Here is a 19,718-nt window from a genome sequence, read left to right on the forward strand (position 1 = left end):
CACGTCAGTGGGTTTAGCGAACAGAATATGATAATCATGTACAGCGAATACATTTCTTTCTCTCTATTCGGTACAGCCCCTTAAAGCTGCGCAGACTATGTTAGTATTTTCCATCTGTTCATTTAATCTAGGTGCTGAGCATATTTGCCTCCAGAGGAAGAAACACAGGTCAGCTTCTATTTTTCCTCTTTCGCAGATCCTGACAGAGGAGAAAACTGGCATAAAGAAAAAATCAATAACCTTTCCTTCTCTTTTTCCAGGCAGCTGTGACAGAACAGATGTGAAGACGAGCGGTTAACAGCACTCATTAGGGTATCAAGGACTTGGATGGAAATGAACTCCAGAGATAAGTCTGCCTTACTGCTCTGCAGTGGTACGCTAATGTGGACTCCTGAAGTTAGCGAAGATGTGGGTCTCTGCAGCCCTCAAAACTTTGTGCCTGAGTCTGTCCCTGTATGTGTAATTCTGCCAGATATTGATGGGCTCAGAATTAAGGTGGTGGGATTTTTAGTGCCATGTACCCAAGATGTGGGCAACATCATATTCTTATATCCACTGAAATAAGGGAGGAAGGAGGAAGTGGAGGGTCTTGCTTTTTTCTTGGCCTGATTGAATGGGAAAGGGGGTAAAACATGACATAAAAAGCAGGTATGATCTAATTAAATCTTTAAACGGAAAATCCTGTAGAACTTCCTGATGCCACCTGATTAGAAACATACTTCTTACCCTCCAGAATAACTGCCGCATGATACAGCTCTTTTCACCAACCTCTAAGCTACCAGGTATGGGGAACCGTCCTTCTGTTTTGCTCTGCTGTAACAGCCTGGGCAAGCCCTGTCTGGCACGTGGTAGTGGTCTGGCAGCAACTGTAGGAATGATCAAGCCTTAAGACACTTAAGACATCCTTATTAAAGGACTGGAAGTAATACTCCAACAGCTTTGTCCCTGTTTCACTAAAAGATGCCATTCAGGCCAAGGACCCAACTACAAGTAAATTACTCTAACACACCTACAGTCACAGCTTGCTGAAAATCTGCCTTGCAGATTTCTCCACATGAAGAGGTCATCTACTGTTGGTAAAAGTCAATACCTTTGTAAGATGCTCTGTGACCGTGACAGGCTTCAGGAAACAGACTAACAGGGCTGAATTTTTCATGATTTTTTTCTATTTCCTTCTGTCAGAAAGGGTTTCTGGCTTGGAAGGCTGCCTTCTGTTCAGTGCTCCAGTCACCTGCGTGGAATCTGATCAGATTTCGTATCTCTGCCAGGGCAGCCCTAGCAAAGAAACTGTCTTAGCAAGAGTTTAAAATATCCTCCTGCGTGATAAAGTCCCTCCATGCCAAGAACTGTCCTTTGCAATGACAATGCAAATTGACATATTTAATCCATTGTAAGCATATGATTTAAGTGCCCCTTGTACCTTGTGGGCAAGTGCTTTCAATCCTGTTTTACAGCTGATGAGCATTTTAGGGACAGCATCTGAATTCTTGAAGGTCGCAGCAGAGTCGGTAGCCAAGACAGCAGTAGGACTCCAAGTAGTTCTTGATCTGGCGCTGCTCTTGGACAAGTAAGCTTTGCCTTCCTATAACTTCAGGCACATGGAGAAATTCCATTCTTGCTGTAGAACAGCACTTAAGTAGCTAGGAATAGTCTAGGAATATTGTTTTCCTTTCTCCGTGGCACAGGAGATTAACCTCAAAAGGTCAGTATATGTGGGGAATTGATGGGCTTGGAGAACCACGAAGTTCTGCCTGCAGCCTCTTCTGCGGCTTGCAGTTAGCAAGAGCTATGCCAACACCAGCTGGCTCAATCCTTCTGCCTGTACTTAAGCAAAGCTCCTGCTGCCAACAATTAACGTGAACAGCATATTTCAAATGCCATGAGCGTTTTGTGTAAGGACCACAATTGAGCTCAAAATGTCTGTGAACAACCAAACTGACCTTTGACATCTTCCTACCTAACCTGCAGGAAATCCGCAAGTTGACTAAAGCAACAGAACAAATCAGTATTTTTGTCTATATGAGACCATATTTTCCATCTGCATGAAACCAGCAGCTCCCAACTGAAGAAGCAAACCAGCATTTAAAATTCAGCCAGTCCCAAGCCGTTACATTCTTATATTTGCTAGCTCCATTTATGGAGTTACAAACATGGCTAGTAAACAGGGCAGGAAAAAACAAGCTCTACAAGCAGGCTTTTTCCACCAATAATAAAACTACTTACATTTTCACCACCTCTTCCCTTCGTATTCTCAACTCTTTGATTCCATATAAACCGTCTAATAGCCTACTCTCAGCTGCAGTCTATGCGTCTTTATCATGCCACTCTTGGATATTCAGAACACACTCCTTGCCTCTCTTCTACCATCATCACAGATCCTCTGCATCCTAATCTGGCTTTTTGCTGTAAATTCACATGCCTTCAAAGGCCAAGGACATCTTATCTGGGCTAAAAAAGCATTGTGAGTTTATATCACTGTAGGAAATGTTTAATTATTGGTCTTTTTTTGTAAAGTAAAAAACAAACAAAGCAATCATATTATTCCCCCTAAATAGCTGAATATCAGCAGAGAGTGAACTGTTCCTCAAATATCCCTTTATGGGAGTTGTTAAAATCCACTTGCTGGCCCTGAAATCCTCAAATCCAAACTCTGCTTCAATGCAACACTGAGACGTCTCTCTAAAGTAAGTGGCCAGCCTCCTTAAAAAAACCCTTGCAATACATCTTAAAATATTTCATAGAAGAAATATTCTTTTTAGTAATGCAGACTACCAGAATGGAACATGCTCAGTTATCAGTCTAGCACGCCAGTTTAATACCTGTGACACTATTAATGGAGGGGACTCTATCCTTTGCTGGCAACAACATGAGGTCATCTGACGGGTCCTTTCTGTCTCTAACTGCTGCCACAGAAAAATCAGAGAAAAAGAGGGTTGACAACTCTGCGAGTCCTTCCCCTGCCCCACATAATAGAATCTGCAAAGCAAAAATAAGGTCAGACACTTTCAAATTGCTGCAATAGGAGAACTGGGAGATCATTTTATATCTAGTTCTAGAAAAGGCTAAAAATAAGCCTGATGTGAAGCAGAAGAGAGAGTCTGAAAATGGATTATTCTCATTTTTCCTGTAATGTAATTTGCAGATGTGCCATGTTTAAGACAGCAGAAAAGGTGTATGGACGAGGGATTGTTCTTTTTGTGGCTTGCACTATCTAGTCTGTAATGAGTATTTTCTTTCTAGTGTTTGTACCCACCACATTCAAAATGAAATGTTAATCAGCACTGCTACTCAGCAAGAGTTTCCACACCTGATCAAAGGTGTTAAGAGTCATTTTTTTTCTTATTAAATGTTTAATTTTAATTTTAGGAAAGAAGAAAAACCTACTAGAGCTGTTTAAATAATGTGATTCTTGTCATGTAAACAAATGGGTGAACCATTTAGGCTTACAGGTCTCTGAAGTGCTGAGTGGTAACTAGTTAAATACTTAAATTCTTTTGTTCCGACCAGCTGCATCAGTGCAGCTATTTATTCCTGTTCGTGTCTGCACCAGGGATACACACTGCAGTTGCATCCTGCTGCCTGATCTGCATTGCTGTATCTTTGGCGAAAATATCCAGCATATATCATGCAGGATGCAGAGAGGGACTGAACAATTATAAAACTTGGATATCCATCCAGAGCATCTTTCTGTACCTCTGGAAGGATATGGGAAAAACCAGAAAACCTCATGCTTCCAGGTATAAAAACAGGGAATTAAATTTAAAAAAAAATTTAAAAAAAAAAAAAAATCCTTTGTGGGGTAGACTATCCGACACCTGCACAGGGTGGTGTTTCTCAGGAAAAATCTAGGTGAGTTTGGGTTTTCCCTCAGCACCAACCGGGAGTGGCCGTTGTTGGAGACAGGACTGCAGAACCGCCCTGTGCCTGCTGCCGGGCATCGGTGGTCCTACAGGTCCCTGCCGCTGCGGAGCCGGAGGGTCGCTGCTCAGCAAAGCTCCAGATGCTTAACGCTCACGCTGACTGCCCAGAAAAGAATCATGTTACCCGCTAATTACATTACAGTGATTTATATGCCCTGGCACCCAGAAGTTGTCACAGCTTGAGGAAAGGACATTTTTTTTTTTTCCTTTTCATAATAAAAAGAGCACGTTCTTCCCAATTACTGGTGAAGCCATTGCTTCTAATAAGTACCAGTGTAGGCATTTCTTCTGCAGCTCTCTAAGGTGAAGCTTTGTTTTTTCAAGTTATCTGCATTATGAGTGAGGAAGAGGACACAGACAGACCACAGACACAATTCTCAGCAGTGCTGAGCTTTTACTTCCAACGAGTGAAGTACCTGAAGTACTCCTGACCTCTGAAAGTTGCCTTCTGGCTGACAGGTATCAGTGACGGAGCTGGTGAATAAAAGTAAGGTCATCAGATTTCTGATCCGTTTCTGTAGGGCTCTGCCATGGCAAGACTGTACGTCTTCCAGAGGATCTCAAAGTATAGCTTGGGTCTCACAAATTTGCATTAAGCAGATAAGAGAAATACAGTACAGAGTGCAGTCACGTTTGGAAATAAAATATGACTGCTTTAACCCTCCACTGCAGTAGCACAGAACAGGAAAGGAGCAACAGTATAGTCAAGTGAAATCACAGCAGGAATTGTAGTTGAGTGGCTTAAAAAAGAACTGAAGTATTTATTATTACTGGTGCATAAGAGCTCTTACAGAAACCATTCTTAACCATTTTCTCTCATCACTTTGGAAGGGTGGGATTAAATTTGTGTTATAAAAATTGCACCAAAAATGATTGGCTTATATTACAGTGATATACTGTATCGTGTTCTCTGCTAGTCCTAAATTTACTAAAAGCCTCTTTAAGCTGTCAGACTTCTGAAGCAGTATGAAAATAGTTATAAAAGAATCGTGATTTAAAAAAAAAAAAAAAGAATTGCTGTATAAGGAAATTTTTCTCATGAGTGTTTTTGTAAGAGGGGCAGACTTACTGACTGGAATTCCTGTGCTAAAAAAGTGATCTACAAAATATGCCAGGAATTGTGGCAATGATAAAAGTAGTGTAAAAAAAGTCACGAGGCACTGAAAGCCTGGAAATTCTGTTTTTGAAAGGAAGTGTGGTGGAAACTGGAGGAAGCTTTACAGGAAAGAGAGGTTGCTATCCTGATACTCTGTCCTGCCTGGAAGAATAAATTATCTCTGAGCAAAAGCCCAGAGACCATTACACAAAAGAACAAACAAACAAAAAAATCCTAGCAACAAAACCCTGAACTACTTTTCACAGAAGCATGGAAATTAAAGCAGGGAAAGCTTAATTTCCATAGGCAGAGCTGCAGAGAGCAGCGTTACACTTCTTCGCTTCCGTATTAGTTCATTAGAGAGGTCTGCGACATCTGCCCTGCGTGCCCTGACCCTACTGGTGATGAATGGGTTTAATCTCTGGCGTGTGACACCAGCGTTTGTGATTCCTGCAGGTTAATTGATTTCTTTTGGCAAAGCACATGTCCAAGTCCTGTTGTCTGAGCAGCATGACTGACTGCAGAGGGAAAACAAGGCATCTTGAAAAAGAAATTCTCCGATACCCAGCAAGTAATAGGTAGGATACACGGGAGGACTGGCCAGGCAGAAAGCCATCCTTGCCAAAGGTGCGCAATGCCAAGTGCAGATGGCCTGTCAGATAGGTGGGAGCTGGACGTCGGATTTGGAGTCCAGCATGGAGTTTTAAGCTGCTAATAGCAAAATGCTCTGTTGTCTTTTCGCTCACAGGCAAGCATGCAGCTAGTAACAAACAAATCCTCCCCCATAAATTCTTCTGAGGAGACCACTGAACCTGTCAGCAACGGCAGACGGGACCCAACCGACAGCACAGACACCACTGCACATGGCAGGGAGAGAAGCCTTGCTCCGCAGTTGCCAACCTTATTAAAGATACTGTCTTACCGTTCAGTAATGTGTCAAATTTGAATTAAGCTGCACTTCTCCAGGAATCTGACTGTAGGATGCCAGGGTATTTTTAACGTGGGAGTGGGCATATCCCAGAGGCAGTGCACTAGAAGTCATTTGAGAGAGATTATTTTGTTAACCATTATTTATGACAACTGTTCTCCCTCTGTATCTGAGCCAGTTTGTAACATGAAAGATCCGTGGCTGAATAATATAAAATTAATAAACAAATGTGAATCAGACAGACCAGGAAAGGGAAGGATGCTGAAAGAGAGAGAGCAACAAAACCAGGCCTGAAGCCTGAATATGTTTCTTCAAAAAGTGGACCAGTGACTGGCTGGGAAGCTGGTATGCTTTGGACACGAACAGAGTACAACCGTATCGGCTCAAGCTAGACAGCAACAGACAGAAATAAACGCTTTTATGCAGGAGAAAGCAGAGCTGTGGGATGTGATCTCCCTCCCACAGTAACACTACTGCAAAGCTGGTGTTTTGGTGCACTGTAAAACAATCCTGTAAAACACACCAGCGCTGGCACCCAAGCACAGTCAACCAGTTAGGAACCAGCCTGTGACCTGCAGTGCCTCCTGAGAAAGCCCTCTTCCTTGAGAACTCCACTGGAGCTGTGATACCGGCTGGATACCACAGTGCATTGCCCAGTATAAAGGTCCAGGTGGGGTTAGACATGCTGGTAAAGATGGGAGTGACCTGGAATTCATCCGTACCTGAATACTGAAATCCTCCTTCACCACCTGAGATGCTGTCATGCCATGCTGGCAACACACGTGGTGCAAAGGGACACATACCTCCACCGTAATTACAAGTACGTGGTGCAAAGGGACACATACCTCCACCGTAATTACAAGTACGTGGAACAAGCGCTCTCCCCTCTGAGTACAGTGAAGACAAACACAGAAGTTTTCCTAAGAAGAGGTCGGGGCCCTGAGCAAAGGCTAACGCTATGGCTACACGAGGGGGATTTCATCTGCTGCGCTGTATCACTACCCTGTCACCAAATAGAACTTTTGGCTCCTCGCAGCAAAAAAAGCCACCCTGAGCACCTAGAAATTTACGTTCAGCTCGCCATGTCCCCAAGGGATCACTACTTTTACTTGCATGTACAGCTTATGTGCACAATTACAGAAATAGGACTGGAAGGCAGCCAGAGAGCAGTTCCCATCTTCCTGCCTCAAGACCGAGCCAGGGAGGCCTTCAGAAACACAGGACAGCTTTCATGTCTTCTCCAAATAATCTGCTGCAGCATTTACCTCTTTTTTCTCTTAGGAAGTTGTTCCTAACATCTAATCTCCCAATTTCACTTCTTGCAATTTAAAGCCCTTATATGCAGATAACAAACCAGGCGCACAGCAGTCATGTCACATCTCCAAAGCCACAGTGAAGTTCAACTGTGCAGGACTTAACCTCCTTACAAGATACATAATGAGGTCTTGTTTTTTCCCCAATGTTTAAACATCTCATTATAGGGGGAATGCATATATCTGAAGGCACCAGGAGGCAGAAAACCTTTCCTTTCTCTGGTATTTGTGCGTGTTAGTAAAAGGAAGGTAGAACTGCTCTTACAGGGCCACAGCACCATCTGTGGCACTGCTTCCTAATCTCTTGCATCCATCTGATATGATAGAGTGAGCCAGAAAGTATCTCCCAAACTGTTCATGCACTTACATCAACCTCCAAGTACCGTATTTTCCTTCTAGTTGTACTATGTCTAGTGACAGTGATATGCCAGGCCCTTCTCCTTAAGGTATAGCAAGGTATACTCTGCTCTCTTTGTCTGCAGAATTACGACAGGCTGTTAACGTCTGCATTGTATGTCTGCATGTCTCCCATTCTCCCAGTGGGAGAAAGGCAAAGGCAACTGATAGTCCACACCAGACTAGTCACCTACCCCCATATTCAGCATGACATTATACACAGATACTCTTATTTTTTGACAATTATGAGAAAGAGACTAACCCCAGAAGTTTGTATGTCATGTGGAAGCGTCTTCTGAATTACTGTGGTTGCCAACCGTGAGGTGGTCCGAATCGGTTTCTTTACTGAAAAACAGTAGCTTTTTTTTTACAAGCTGCAATAAGGGACTGGGAAAGACTATCTTTATTACAGCGACCCTTGAGCACGTATGTCCCCACACACAGCTTTCTTCCTTCTTGCCTGACATTCCTGTGTATTGGAGGTAGTGAGCGGGGCACAGGGGGCTGAGATGGGACTGTGGGCTCAACGTTGACCACCAAGCTCTGTAAAGTATCTCTTGCTCTTCACCTAGCAGTCCACCGGTTCCAGCACACAGCGAACCCTCACCACAGATGGCCTGGGCTGTGGCATGCTCACGCAAGGGTAAAAGGGGCCTGTGACCTCAAATACTGTGCTCCCCTCCAGGCCGTATGGCCAACAACCGAGATCCACCGGAGCAGAAGCATGTAAAGGATGCCCAGCCAGCATGACCCAAGCCCCTGTGCTTCGTGCAGCCTCATGCACTCTGCTGAGCCGAGGTTCTTAACACAGAACCCGACATCCTTTACCTGGAAGGACCAAGGCCCCGGGAACAGTACAAGCATAACGTTCAAGAGAGAAAACAGGCTGCGGTACCTCCCCATTTGCAATTGCCAGGTTACTCACTGTTGTTCAGCTTTGGCTCGGTCACTTAGGAAGAAGAGGGCTGTGGCCAGGAAAAACATCCCTCCTAGGACAACGACAAACGGGCAGAGCATGAGTGCATACCCCAAGCTGAGGAACTCCCAGACTGGGGACTCCTTTGTGCTTTGTCGTATCAGGTCTGAGATCTAGGAGAGATGGGCAAAAAAATTAGTCACTTAGATGAAAAAGAGACACAATCATGGTGAAGGAACACGATCCCCTAAACAACTACCCACTGAACATGTGCATGAGGTTTAAAATGGAACAGTGTGCTCAGTAAAAGCTGAATGTCCCTTGCATGCTTCAGCCTTCCACATGCCACTCTGGAGCCTGGGCAACTTCTGCTGTGAGCAGCTTGGCAGGGGTTCTCCTCTCCCTGTCGCTCTTCTGGCCTCATCTATTATTCTTCCCACAGCCCTCTCCAGCTTCTCCCTGGCTGCTGCAGTGACTGCATCCGTGGGTGTCTAACCTTGCTGTACTGACCAAGCCTCCTGGGGTGCCGGCAGGACCACACCAGCGTTGCTCGGTGGGTGAGGGAGTGATCCATCTTCTGCAATTTCTATCAAGTCCTGCTTACTCCTACACCTTACCAACCTTTCAGCAAAAGCAGGTATTAAATTCCATTTCTGTGTATTGAGTGGGAAGGGGGAAATGTTTTTCACAGAACAAAAAAACAGAGATCCCATCTGATTTTCAGAAATAGAACTTGAACATGTTTTTTTTTTATCCCTATGTCTGAGGTATGGGCCTCATTCCCTCTTCTAACCTCCTAAGCTTGCTGCACTTTGTGTAATTGTGTGCAAGATGTGACTGTGCCCCCCAGGCTGAGACAAGGTCTGTTGCATAGCGGCTGCGCTCACACCGAAGAACCGCGCACCACCGAGTTTATGGGCTAAGGCAACCTGCATCTTCTGACAGCCAAAAAGCATAATTATATGAAAGTGAACACAAGTTTGCACTTACATGAAGGAGCAGTGACATGCAATGGCAGTATTTAGTTCATTATGAAAAGCTTTTGCTAAAACTCAGTAATATTTAATGACTGTCTGTAGCTAAAACAATCACATTTTCATATTTAGTGTCCAGCAAACAACTTCACTCTCCATAAATCCAACAGAATGGTAGCAGCAGTAGGGGTGAGTCTCAAGGCATTGGGTATTTAAACGTCCAGTTCTGTTTTTATCTGTGTTTGTTGGGCAGAAATACTGGCTTATACCAAAAGACTGCAGGGAATTTGCAGCATAAAATCCTACTGCTGTGCACACACGCAAATCGGTTCCAGAAACAGTCAAAGCTTGTGCAGCAACTTCTAAACTGCTACATTACTGCTAATGAAAAAGGTGGCGGCAGACACAAACTACAAGCAAAATCTGACATTCAAGGCTTAAATCTTGACAATCAAGTGAGGAAATGTCACACGCAGGAGAAATCACCAATTCACAGCCCTGCAGCCAGCGTATAGCGACCTGGAAGGTAAACGTGTGTGAAGAGATGCCTCAGCAGAGGCCAAGCACAACAGAAGGTCACAGAAGGACGACACTCGTGGGGACTCAAATGAACAGGTCGCAGAGTGTGCTTTAGCAGGGAGACTCTGGAGCACTGGTGGTCTCAGTGCCCTAACATCCGTCTTGCAGCTCAGCCTGGCTCCTGCTAGAATGAAGGAAAGGAGGAGCGGCCAGCCTGATGCTGGAGGTGAAACCACTGCACACAGAAGAGCAGAGGACTGTCTTTCAGGGTGGAGCATTCTCAAGTAGAGAGGAGTGAATAAACACTGGAAGAGTGTATCTACAGAAAGAATTGAAGGTTTTTAGCCAGACTTCTCTGTTTTATTCCCTGCCCTAGAAAGGAGGAGGAGAAAATTTCAGTGCTTGGAATATAGCTAAGGAAGTGTTCCTGTCCTCTCAGAGAGAACTTTATTCACAGTGTATAACACACACAAGGAAAAACAAGAGTGTTATGGACAAGTCTTATGCGAGAAATGATGGCTAAAAAAGTCCTTAGACTGAAGGCAAATAACAGTGGCTATTAGTCTGAGAAAGTTCTTAAAAAATAGCAATGAGACTTGAATGTGAAAAGAATGCACCCACAGGAAATTAGCAGAACATGCACTGCACCCAGAAGACAGGGACATCAGCTGGTAATTTATTACCTCTTGTATCCAGACACCTTAATTCCCAACATTTCCCTTACTCTTCATTATGAACCAAAATTTGGCACTGAATCAGCCCCTTTGTGTGCAATAGCCAGAATTGAGGCTATTCTAAAATAGAAATTTAGAAATTCTAAACCACTTTTCATTTTTGGGAATAGATACAATTATCCTCCAAAAGGACCAGACAATAAATCACTCAACAAATTGACATGATAAATCAGCAGTAGAGGATGAAAAACCAAGCACGCGCTCCCGATTGCTTTCTCTTATGGATGACGTGACAGTCTAGGCTAAAACCAGCTTTGAAAACGTAAAGTCTCCCAACAAATAAAACTCCCAGTGCAGCTTGCCCCACACCTTCCCTTCTAAGGCATCGTGTTGACCTTTTACACCACCAAATCATGTTAATATTGAATCTGCTACCTTTTTCATTTTTACCCCAACATATTCTGTAAGTGCACATTTTAGAAAAAGCAGTGTTTCCTCCCATCCAAGGTATAATTCTTCCCACCAAGCCAGCCGGGCTTTCTCATCTAGGTTTCATATAATCCCCTCACCCACGTCTGCATCTCTTAACTCTAGAACTTTATCAGGGCCCACATATATGTTTTTGCTGTTAACTTAACAGTCACTACTCCCTGTTGTTTTGTTCCACTCAGTTACAAGCCACCTGCTAAGACTGGAACTTTGGCATCTCCTCTCAAGAGGACACAGGACATAATTACAGACTTGGGCTCCAAGAACAACATACTGTTTGCCAAATGGTCTGCTCTGTATTGCCCATTTTTGGCTTTCCAAACTCCCTGCAATGATAGCATCCTGAGTTGTCTGTCTGTGATTTGGCAAGACCCAATCTAGCATCATCTTTGGTGTCTTCTCTCTATCATGATTAATAAAAAGTGGGAGTTGCATGCACAGTCAGTGCCAGTTCTTCAGCATGGAGTCACGTGTGGGATTCCTTTCTTTGTTCTGCCAATTGGTAGGTGGCAAAAAACTTCAAAACATTTACCCAAAACGTGGGGGTGGAAAATCAATAATGCTGCTGCTTTGCAGTCTAATCAAAAGTCTGTGATAACATCCTAACTATGAAAGTTCACGTCTTCTTTTCCCTCACTGTGTAACAGATCTCAGACCAAGAGGAATGACTTTGCTAAATAAACTTCAGCTCATGGCATTTTTACAACAGAATACAAATGGCATGTATTCAGCCGGTGGCAGCCAACTGGATGGAGTCCAGCTAGAAAAAATGCCCACTTTCCGGAGAACGAACAGTACAGCTGCAGCGGGCATGATCCAAAACCCCAAAATCTCTGTTTGTGTCTCAATCTGAGCGCAGAAGACAATGAAGGAAAAAGGGAAACATCATTACCTTTCTTGGGAAGCATGTGCTGTGTGTTTTTGAACGCTGGACAGACTATTGATGTAATAAAAGCTCAGGTGGGCTGAAGCCCTAGAAAGATGGCTTGCTTCTGTGTTCCTGTCCCTCCTGAACACCATGAGCGGTTAAATTAAACAGATTTACTAATTAGACAGTGTAATGGTAACATCTTTGAAATCATCATTTCATCTACTCTGTCTCATTGCTGAGTCGAACATCTCAATTCCTCTGCAATTGCTTGGTTTTCTAAATTTCTGACATTGCCTCTTGGGCACAAATCTTGCTACATAAAAGGATATTTCCACTGCAGTATCTGGCACAAATACCTGATTTTCATGATTACAAATTTGATACAAGCCAGGGTCTCCCTGGCTCCTCTCTTCAGTACAGTTCCTTAACACAGTATTCCCTGTAACCCCACAGTGGTTTGGGGTTCACCCACTCTGAATTCAGAGATGCATGTGAAAGGTTTCTGTGATTTTTTTTTTTTTTTTAAATCTAATATGAATGCAAATGAAGACTGGAAACCAAAAATAAGGGATTTTATAAAGTAAAAGTAAACAATTTTCTGGGCCTGTGGGGGAGCACAAGCATTTATACTGTGCTAAATGGCATGAGAAAAAGATGAAGTAAACCTGACTATTTTATGATATTCGTTCAGAAAACTGCAGAAAGGTAAAAGCAATTACAGTCTAAGAGTTATTTCAATTTTAACCTTGGCGTGTTTGGATGTTGGAGCAAAAAAAAAGCGAAACGTCCTGTTAATCTTAATTGTGTCCTTTTGAGATGGCAAACAAATTTAATACTTGGCTGGTGACAATATCAATATCCTGCATTAGTGCGTGGTACCTGAGTTTGCCCCAGCAATACCCATAGCAAGGATTCCTCCCCTGGGGCAGGCTCATCTGTTTATGCCCTTGTACCCCCTCCCAGGATCACCAGGCTGTGTTAAACAAGTGGTGCTTCCTTGAAAAGGCTGCAGTAATTTAAAAGACTCAATCAAGGGTTCTGCTTGCAGTGCTAGCAAATGGACTTTGTACGTGTCTCGGTGTTAGAGCAACATTTGCTTCCAGACAGCATTTGCCCTGGAGAGGGCTGAAAGTCTATTTCCTTCATGTCATTACCTGCCTTTCTCTCCAGGTCTGGCCTGCCCAGGGATTTTCTAAGTGAACACTGGACTTTCTCCTGTCCCAGCAGGAGATGCCTTGTACCATGGGGAATGTGGAATTGAGGAACACGGCTACGTGATGGGGCAGAGGTACTTAAATGTGTAGGGATGGGGGGTGCCCACTTACATGTGGCACAGGAGCACAGTTTGGGAGCACACCCTTTAGCAGCATCCCTGTCCCCCATCTCTCCTTGCAGCACAGGTCCCTTTCCCTGGTGGTATATCCCCGGAGAAGGAAGTCATTCCCCCATGTTGCAGAAATTGGACACCTCGTTCTGAAAGGTGCTCAGCACCATGAAAACTCTGTGTCCGTATTGGGAGTGTACAGGGTCCTTGGCAGCTCAGAGAAAGAAGCCACTTACTTAATGAGATTTTTAGTGCGCAGGAGTGACACAGCAGCTGGGACAGAGCTTGAAATACTTGAGTGAAACAACGATAGCTCTGGATTTCTGGGCTTTCTTTAATAAGATACTTTTACATACTTTAAACGTCCGTTTATCAAAAATACTGAGAACCTGCACTTCTAACCAAAGTCATGGGAAATGACAGGTGCACAGCAGCTCTGGAAAAAAAACCAGAACAGGCTGTGAACCCTTGGCAAAGAGCGTTTTATATATGGGAAGTCATTTGGTTTTTTAGGGCAGATTTAAATCTTGTCTGTTGCTGAGTCATCAGAAGGGGGAAGCTTGTTAGGTCGTTGCAATGAGGAGATAAATCCTATGTGGATTGGTCTCCAGGTGCTTATTTCTCCCCTTTTCTTGCAGCTGACAGCCATGTCAAAGATTTGGCCTTTCCGTGCACTATGAGAAAGGCTTTTAATTACTCAGCTCAGCCAGGACCAGAGAAATCCTCAACTTAAAGTTACTGCTTGAAGAAACAGATAATAAGGCTGAGGGGCTGGGGGCTCTCACAGTATTTCCCTGACACATGTACATCAGATGTTGGACTGCAAGGGCAAGTCCCATTTTACCCACCACAATCTGGGTCATATGCAAGCACGAATGTGGGGGAAGATCTCCACAGGAGGAGTGATACCGTTAGCCCTACAGAACACCAGTCAAGCAGCTGGCACATGGTAAAGAAAAAACAATAAAAAACATAAATGTGTATCACATTTCACCACTATCTCCATCAGGTGATGGGAGATGCTGCCTATACACACTCATATATACTATATATATTAGAACATGTAACATGCTGCAAAAGGCAACAAGACAGAGACCTCCGTTCCATCCTTAATCCTGCAACAGCAGTGGAATATCTCCTGATAGTCCATAAAACAGAGAGTGATGCTAGGAGAATAATTTGCACATTTTTGTTACAGGATATGCTTGCCTTTTTGAACTCAAGTTCATTTCACACCCTGCTTTGGCAGAAGAGACAGTCACATAATGGGCCACGTTTGAGGAATGGCTGCACAGGTCAGGGACAAAACACCCAGACTGCAGCATCACATCGCAACCATCCACTTTATTCCACCACCCTGCTTTTAAGTCAGACAGCAGTGGATTTGAGCCCCAGCAGGCTGTGGCCTGTTTTAATCTAGCAAACTAAACTGGAAAAAATGTTATTCCAGAGTAAGCATGTCCACAGATCTACTCTGAAGTAGCCATAGCATTTTAAACCATAAAATATGAATTTTAAACCATAATACATGAATTCCACTTCCTCAGGCAGGCAAGTCTTTACATATAGAACTACTTTCTATACATATATATATTTACTTGGATGGGTAAACACCTTTGAAACCAAATCAACAAAAAGGCTGTCTCAAACTGGGACAAGAAGGCTGTGAAATCTACACCTCCGGTTATAACTTTCATTAAAGTAGTATCTTAACTGCTGCATTTACTACAGTTTTCCCTGAGTTGCTGATCTGCCTTCCCTGATACTCTGCACCAGTGATAATTAACACTGTTCTGCTAACTACTTGCTAAAGGAAGGTCATTAGCATTCTTGCTGTTTAAGTAGCTCATTAGATCTACTTTATCAACCTACTCACATAAGAAAGTTGGGGAAGGGCAAAAAATGATAGACTTATTCTTAAAATCTTTCCAGGTAATACTAGGAGCGGCACAAAACCCCTTCAAAACAGAACAGCTCAGATTTGCTTACATTTAATTACAAGGTCACTCACACTCAGACCTCTTTTTCGAAAGGAGACTGTTCAAAGAGAAGGTGCCCGTTCAGACACTCGTGATCGCTGCTGCCAGGTGAACCAGCGTGCCTGGGCACCCCAAACCGACACGGCGTTCAGTCACGGGGTCTGCCAAGGGGAAGGTGTCAGAGACCCAGCAATTCGGGTAATGCTGCCGTTTGCATAATTAGAGATGGACAGATGGGGGGGGAGAGCTTTTGCACGACCCTCCGCGCGCAGATGAGTGATCGGGGTCCCCCCTCTCACAGAGCCTAGTTGCCAGACTGTGGCATAGTGTCCTGACGCTGCTTGGCTGGAGTGGCTGGAGGTTGTGTCCCTCAGGGAGAACTGAAGGAGCAGCAGCCAAGGAGGTCAGGGCAGGTGGGAACCACCACCAGTGGAGTACAGGGAGTAGCTTTTAGCCCATCAAAAGGTGCTGGTGGAGGAGAGCTGATCTCTGGCACTTTAAAACGCCATCCTCACACACTGATGTTGCCAGGTGACAAGCAGGTACAGACAGGTTTCAATCCCTAGACTTGATGGACGGTTGCACAGGGCAGATGAGAAAGAATTTAATAAAGCAGACAGCTAACAGGAGAGCCAACAGCACCAGAGCAGCAAGGACAGCGTGTGCCCACAACAGCAATTTCCCTGGCACACACAGAGAGAGCAAAGCCTGCAGTAGGTGCCCGTTTCTCACCACAGCCAGGGCTAGATGCAAGGCAAGGATGGAAGAGGAAAGCCCTGCTGTGCTCAGATAGGAAGCAAATGACAGACTCAGAGGAAGGAAAGAAAAAGTACCAAGGCACAGCCCCAAAAGAAAAAAATCACTGCCTGTACTTGCTTTTCCTCAAGCAAAAGAGTACGTCAGCGAGCGGAGGGAGACGGCTGTTTGTGTGAAGGAACAATGTAAACCCTGAGTAGGGAAGACAGGTTCATGCATGCACGTGCACAGATGAACACAGAAGTGCAGACTCACTGGCACTTCTTACCGTTATTTAATTTTAAAGGGCAACAAAGATATAACCAGAATTAGTAATACAAAGAGCTGGAGCTATGATGCAGCCTGAGAAGAGTTAACTGTATTTCACATCCTGCTGCTAGCTACCTCCACTCAGCTCTTGGGAGTCTGAAATGCTGTCTAGGTATTAGGGCACAGGAAGAGCAGTTAGAAGACCTTTCTCTGATACTCAACATGAGTGGTGGGATTTGGGGTATTTCTCTTAACTGTTCTGTGCTTCAGCAACTGTGTCTGCATAGTGGGGCCTTTCACAGAGGGAAAAGTACTAGAGATATTTGGGTGTAATGCACTGAACGGGTGAAATTTCTCACTGACTACCTCAAGAATAAAGCATTCAGTTATACTCCAAGTTGTTACACAGGAATTATTTAAATTCTGCAGGTTATCACAAAGGTCCTGAAAAAGTTACCGTTATCTAGGAATAAAAACTGTCTCATCTAATGAAATACCGCAGCAATGCCTGTTCTTATTTGTGAATGAACAGGCAGCACTGATTTATAGTAATTGATCTCAGTGCTTGGCAGGCAGTAAAACCTTACACAAATTACAGCTGCCACCCTAAAACTGCATTTGCATAACTTCTTTGTAAGTCAATCTTAAGCCTTTTTACCATAATAAAAGTTATCAATATTTAAAGAGACATGAAAAATAACCATACATACATGCTTCCTTCCACTTAGCTTTTAAATACTAATGTATATTTAGTGCTTTGGGTGATTGTAAGGAACTGCGGGACGTTACAGAAGAATCTGAGTCTGACCTTCAACTCTTACGGCACACCACAGAGCAAGGGAGCAACCGCACACGTGAGGCTGCAGCTGTTAAGCGCACATGTTACGTTCCACATGAGGATTATAAGATCAATACAACATTTATTGGTATCCAGCAAACAGAGACAACTGCCTGCGACAGCTTAGTCCTACAAGGACACCAGTATCTGATTTCTTTATTAAGAGCACTGCTAGAGGGAATCTCACTACGAGCTCACCAAAACTATGTAAGATTCCAGCCATATTTGATCAAAACACTGCTCATTTAGTGAGGGAGCTTCAGGCGGATTTTGTAAGCAGTCAGAAGAAATGGCAGATCTTCAGGATCTCAGATGAACCCTGAGTGATCAGGAGGCTGAGTTTCACCCATTCTGAGCATACCTGTCACTGCAGTTCATTTGATTTATCCTGCCTTCTGCCTCTCTCTTTCAAGACCTACACCCTGCTCTTGGTCTGCTTCGTGGTAACTCTGGAGTAACAGCAGTGTGAGCTGATGTCCTCAGGCTGGGGATTTGCAGAAGGACTATGGGAACTGGGTTCCCAAATTTCCCTTAAAGCCAACAGGAATAGGTTGCTTAGCTCCCATAGACTACCTTGAAAATCCTAGTCATAATCCAAGCCACTTCTGTAACCTGCCCAAGTGAGATTTCAATCCTGCACGAAGGTCTCCATCCTACAACGCAGCTGGACAATTCCAATGACAAACACGTGCAGTTTTTAACAATCCAGTTGATTGCTTGTCCTAGCTCTGATGGAGAAGTTGGCTGTTTGTCCTTTCACTTTAAATAGTATTTGTTTTTCTGCGTTATGTGAAGCAGCTGACCTTTAAGTCATGGTAGCACAGGGAGCATGAGTCAGCCAAGCCAGGCCAGAGGCTACAGAAATGAATGCTGGTGCCTTCCATGACATGAGTGCTTCACTCCTGCTCTCCTGCCACAGAGCCTTGTACTTGAGCAGTCTCCTCCCAAATGAGAACTGCCCAACAAGTACAGCATTAGAAAAGAGTAATTCAAAATCATAACTAATGTTTTCCCAGTCTAAAGAAAGCCTAAGGCAGCTATTAAATTGGGGTTGAGCATATTTCAGGCAGGCAGCCTTAAATAACTCACAACTTGCTTGATCTCTGAATACCAGAAGGGCAAGGCACATTATTTTCTACAACCAAAGTCCTTTTTTTTAATCTGTGACACTAAAGAGCCCTAGGCAACTTTCAAGATTAATTGCAGTCATTCAGGGTCCTCGCCATTCCTCCCGGACATCCCTCTTACGTAAGAAAAAGAATGAACATGCAGCAGAGTCACCTGAGACAGCCTTGCCTGCATCTCAGACCCTGCCTCTCATCACTGGCGCCTGCCTTCAAAGCACGCCGGCCTGCTTATTTCGTTCTCCTACTTGACATTCCCCATGTCGCCTGCCCTGCACAAAGCAGTCTCTTCCAGTGATTCCTTTGTTCTTGCCACTTTCAGATAATTTCTAAAGTAAGATTTCTCCCTGGGTGCCCAGAACATTGAAGTAAATAAAGAGTAAGCCAAATTGTACATATTTATTCTCTTGAGACACTTCTCATTTCTTTGGTCCATTCAGCCTGATCTGTATCTGTCTCTTCATGTATGCTTCAGAGGGCTACAGAGCAACTATGTCATTTTTGGGAGCTGGCATTCGAAAGTAAATATTTATGTATATTTAAATCTATATACACAAAATTAAATATATATAAATAAATATGTATAGATACACACACCAGTGTCTATGGGATGAATAGCTAAGAAATGACGGTTTAAAAAAAAAAAAAAAGTCCACAGCACCCAGCAGCTGTGTCACACAGCAGTACCAAGCTGGAAGAGCACATCAGAGTTCTGTCTCTCGGGTGATGGGACTAGCGAAGATCCCAGTGACATCACTGGAAAACTGCAGCGCCTTCAACACAACATGAGCAGTGCCACTTAGGGCTTTACATGGAAGCTACTAGATTTTATAAATGGTGATCTGTGTTCTCTGAAACTTAATGCATCAAACTACAGAAGGGTGCAAGGGAAAGAAATTACCCCAGTATATCTAGATTTCTTTTCCTCATTAAATTTCCCAGGCCTTATATTTTCAACTGTGATGTTCTCTGATTGCCAAGTTTTGGAGCAGGGTCTTTTGTTTTGCTCTGCACTAGGATAATGGTGGCATAATAAGGGAGATCTCCAGTCAGACCAAGGCCAACAACTGCAACAGTAATAGAAAGGAATACCACTAATAAAAAACCAAAGCATACACACCAGAAAGGAATACTAATAAAACCCCCAAAACATACACACCCATCCCGCCATGGATTTTACACCATCATTTATTATCATACAAGGCAAGTTCAAAATATCAGCAGGTCAGAACAGCTGCATGTTGCTACCCATAAATAGATATTTGGTTTCTGAGACCAGATTAACAGTTAAACACGCACACACGACTCTGTTCCAATCTAATTTCTAATGGACCTATGTCCACACCACAGAA

At 43.7% G+C, this 19,718-nt stretch overlaps 1 protein-coding gene across 2 annotated transcripts in view; it reads right to left on the reverse strand.

Annotated features, from left to right (window-relative positions):
- SPNS2 (SPNS lysolipid transporter 2, sphingosine-1-phosphate) overlaps nucleotides 1-19,718 on the reverse strand; it is a 189,756-nt gene that overhangs the window by 9,961 nt on the left and 160,077 nt on the right. For both annotated transcript variants that reach the window (XM_050908904.1, XM_050908903.1), the window contains one exon: nucleotides 8,579-8,742. In XM_050908904.1, the coding sequence (XP_050764861.1) occupies nucleotides 8,579-8,742 (164 nt within the window). The remainder of the gene's footprint in view (nucleotides 1-8,578; nucleotides 8,743-19,718) is intronic.

This window comes from Gymnogyps californianus, chromosome 20 (genome assembly GCF_018139145.2).
Source record: "Gymnogyps californianus isolate 813 chromosome 20, ASM1813914v2, whole genome shotgun sequence".
NCBI classification, from domain to species: domain Eukaryota; kingdom Metazoa; phylum Chordata; class Aves; order Accipitriformes; family Cathartidae; genus Gymnogyps; species Gymnogyps californianus.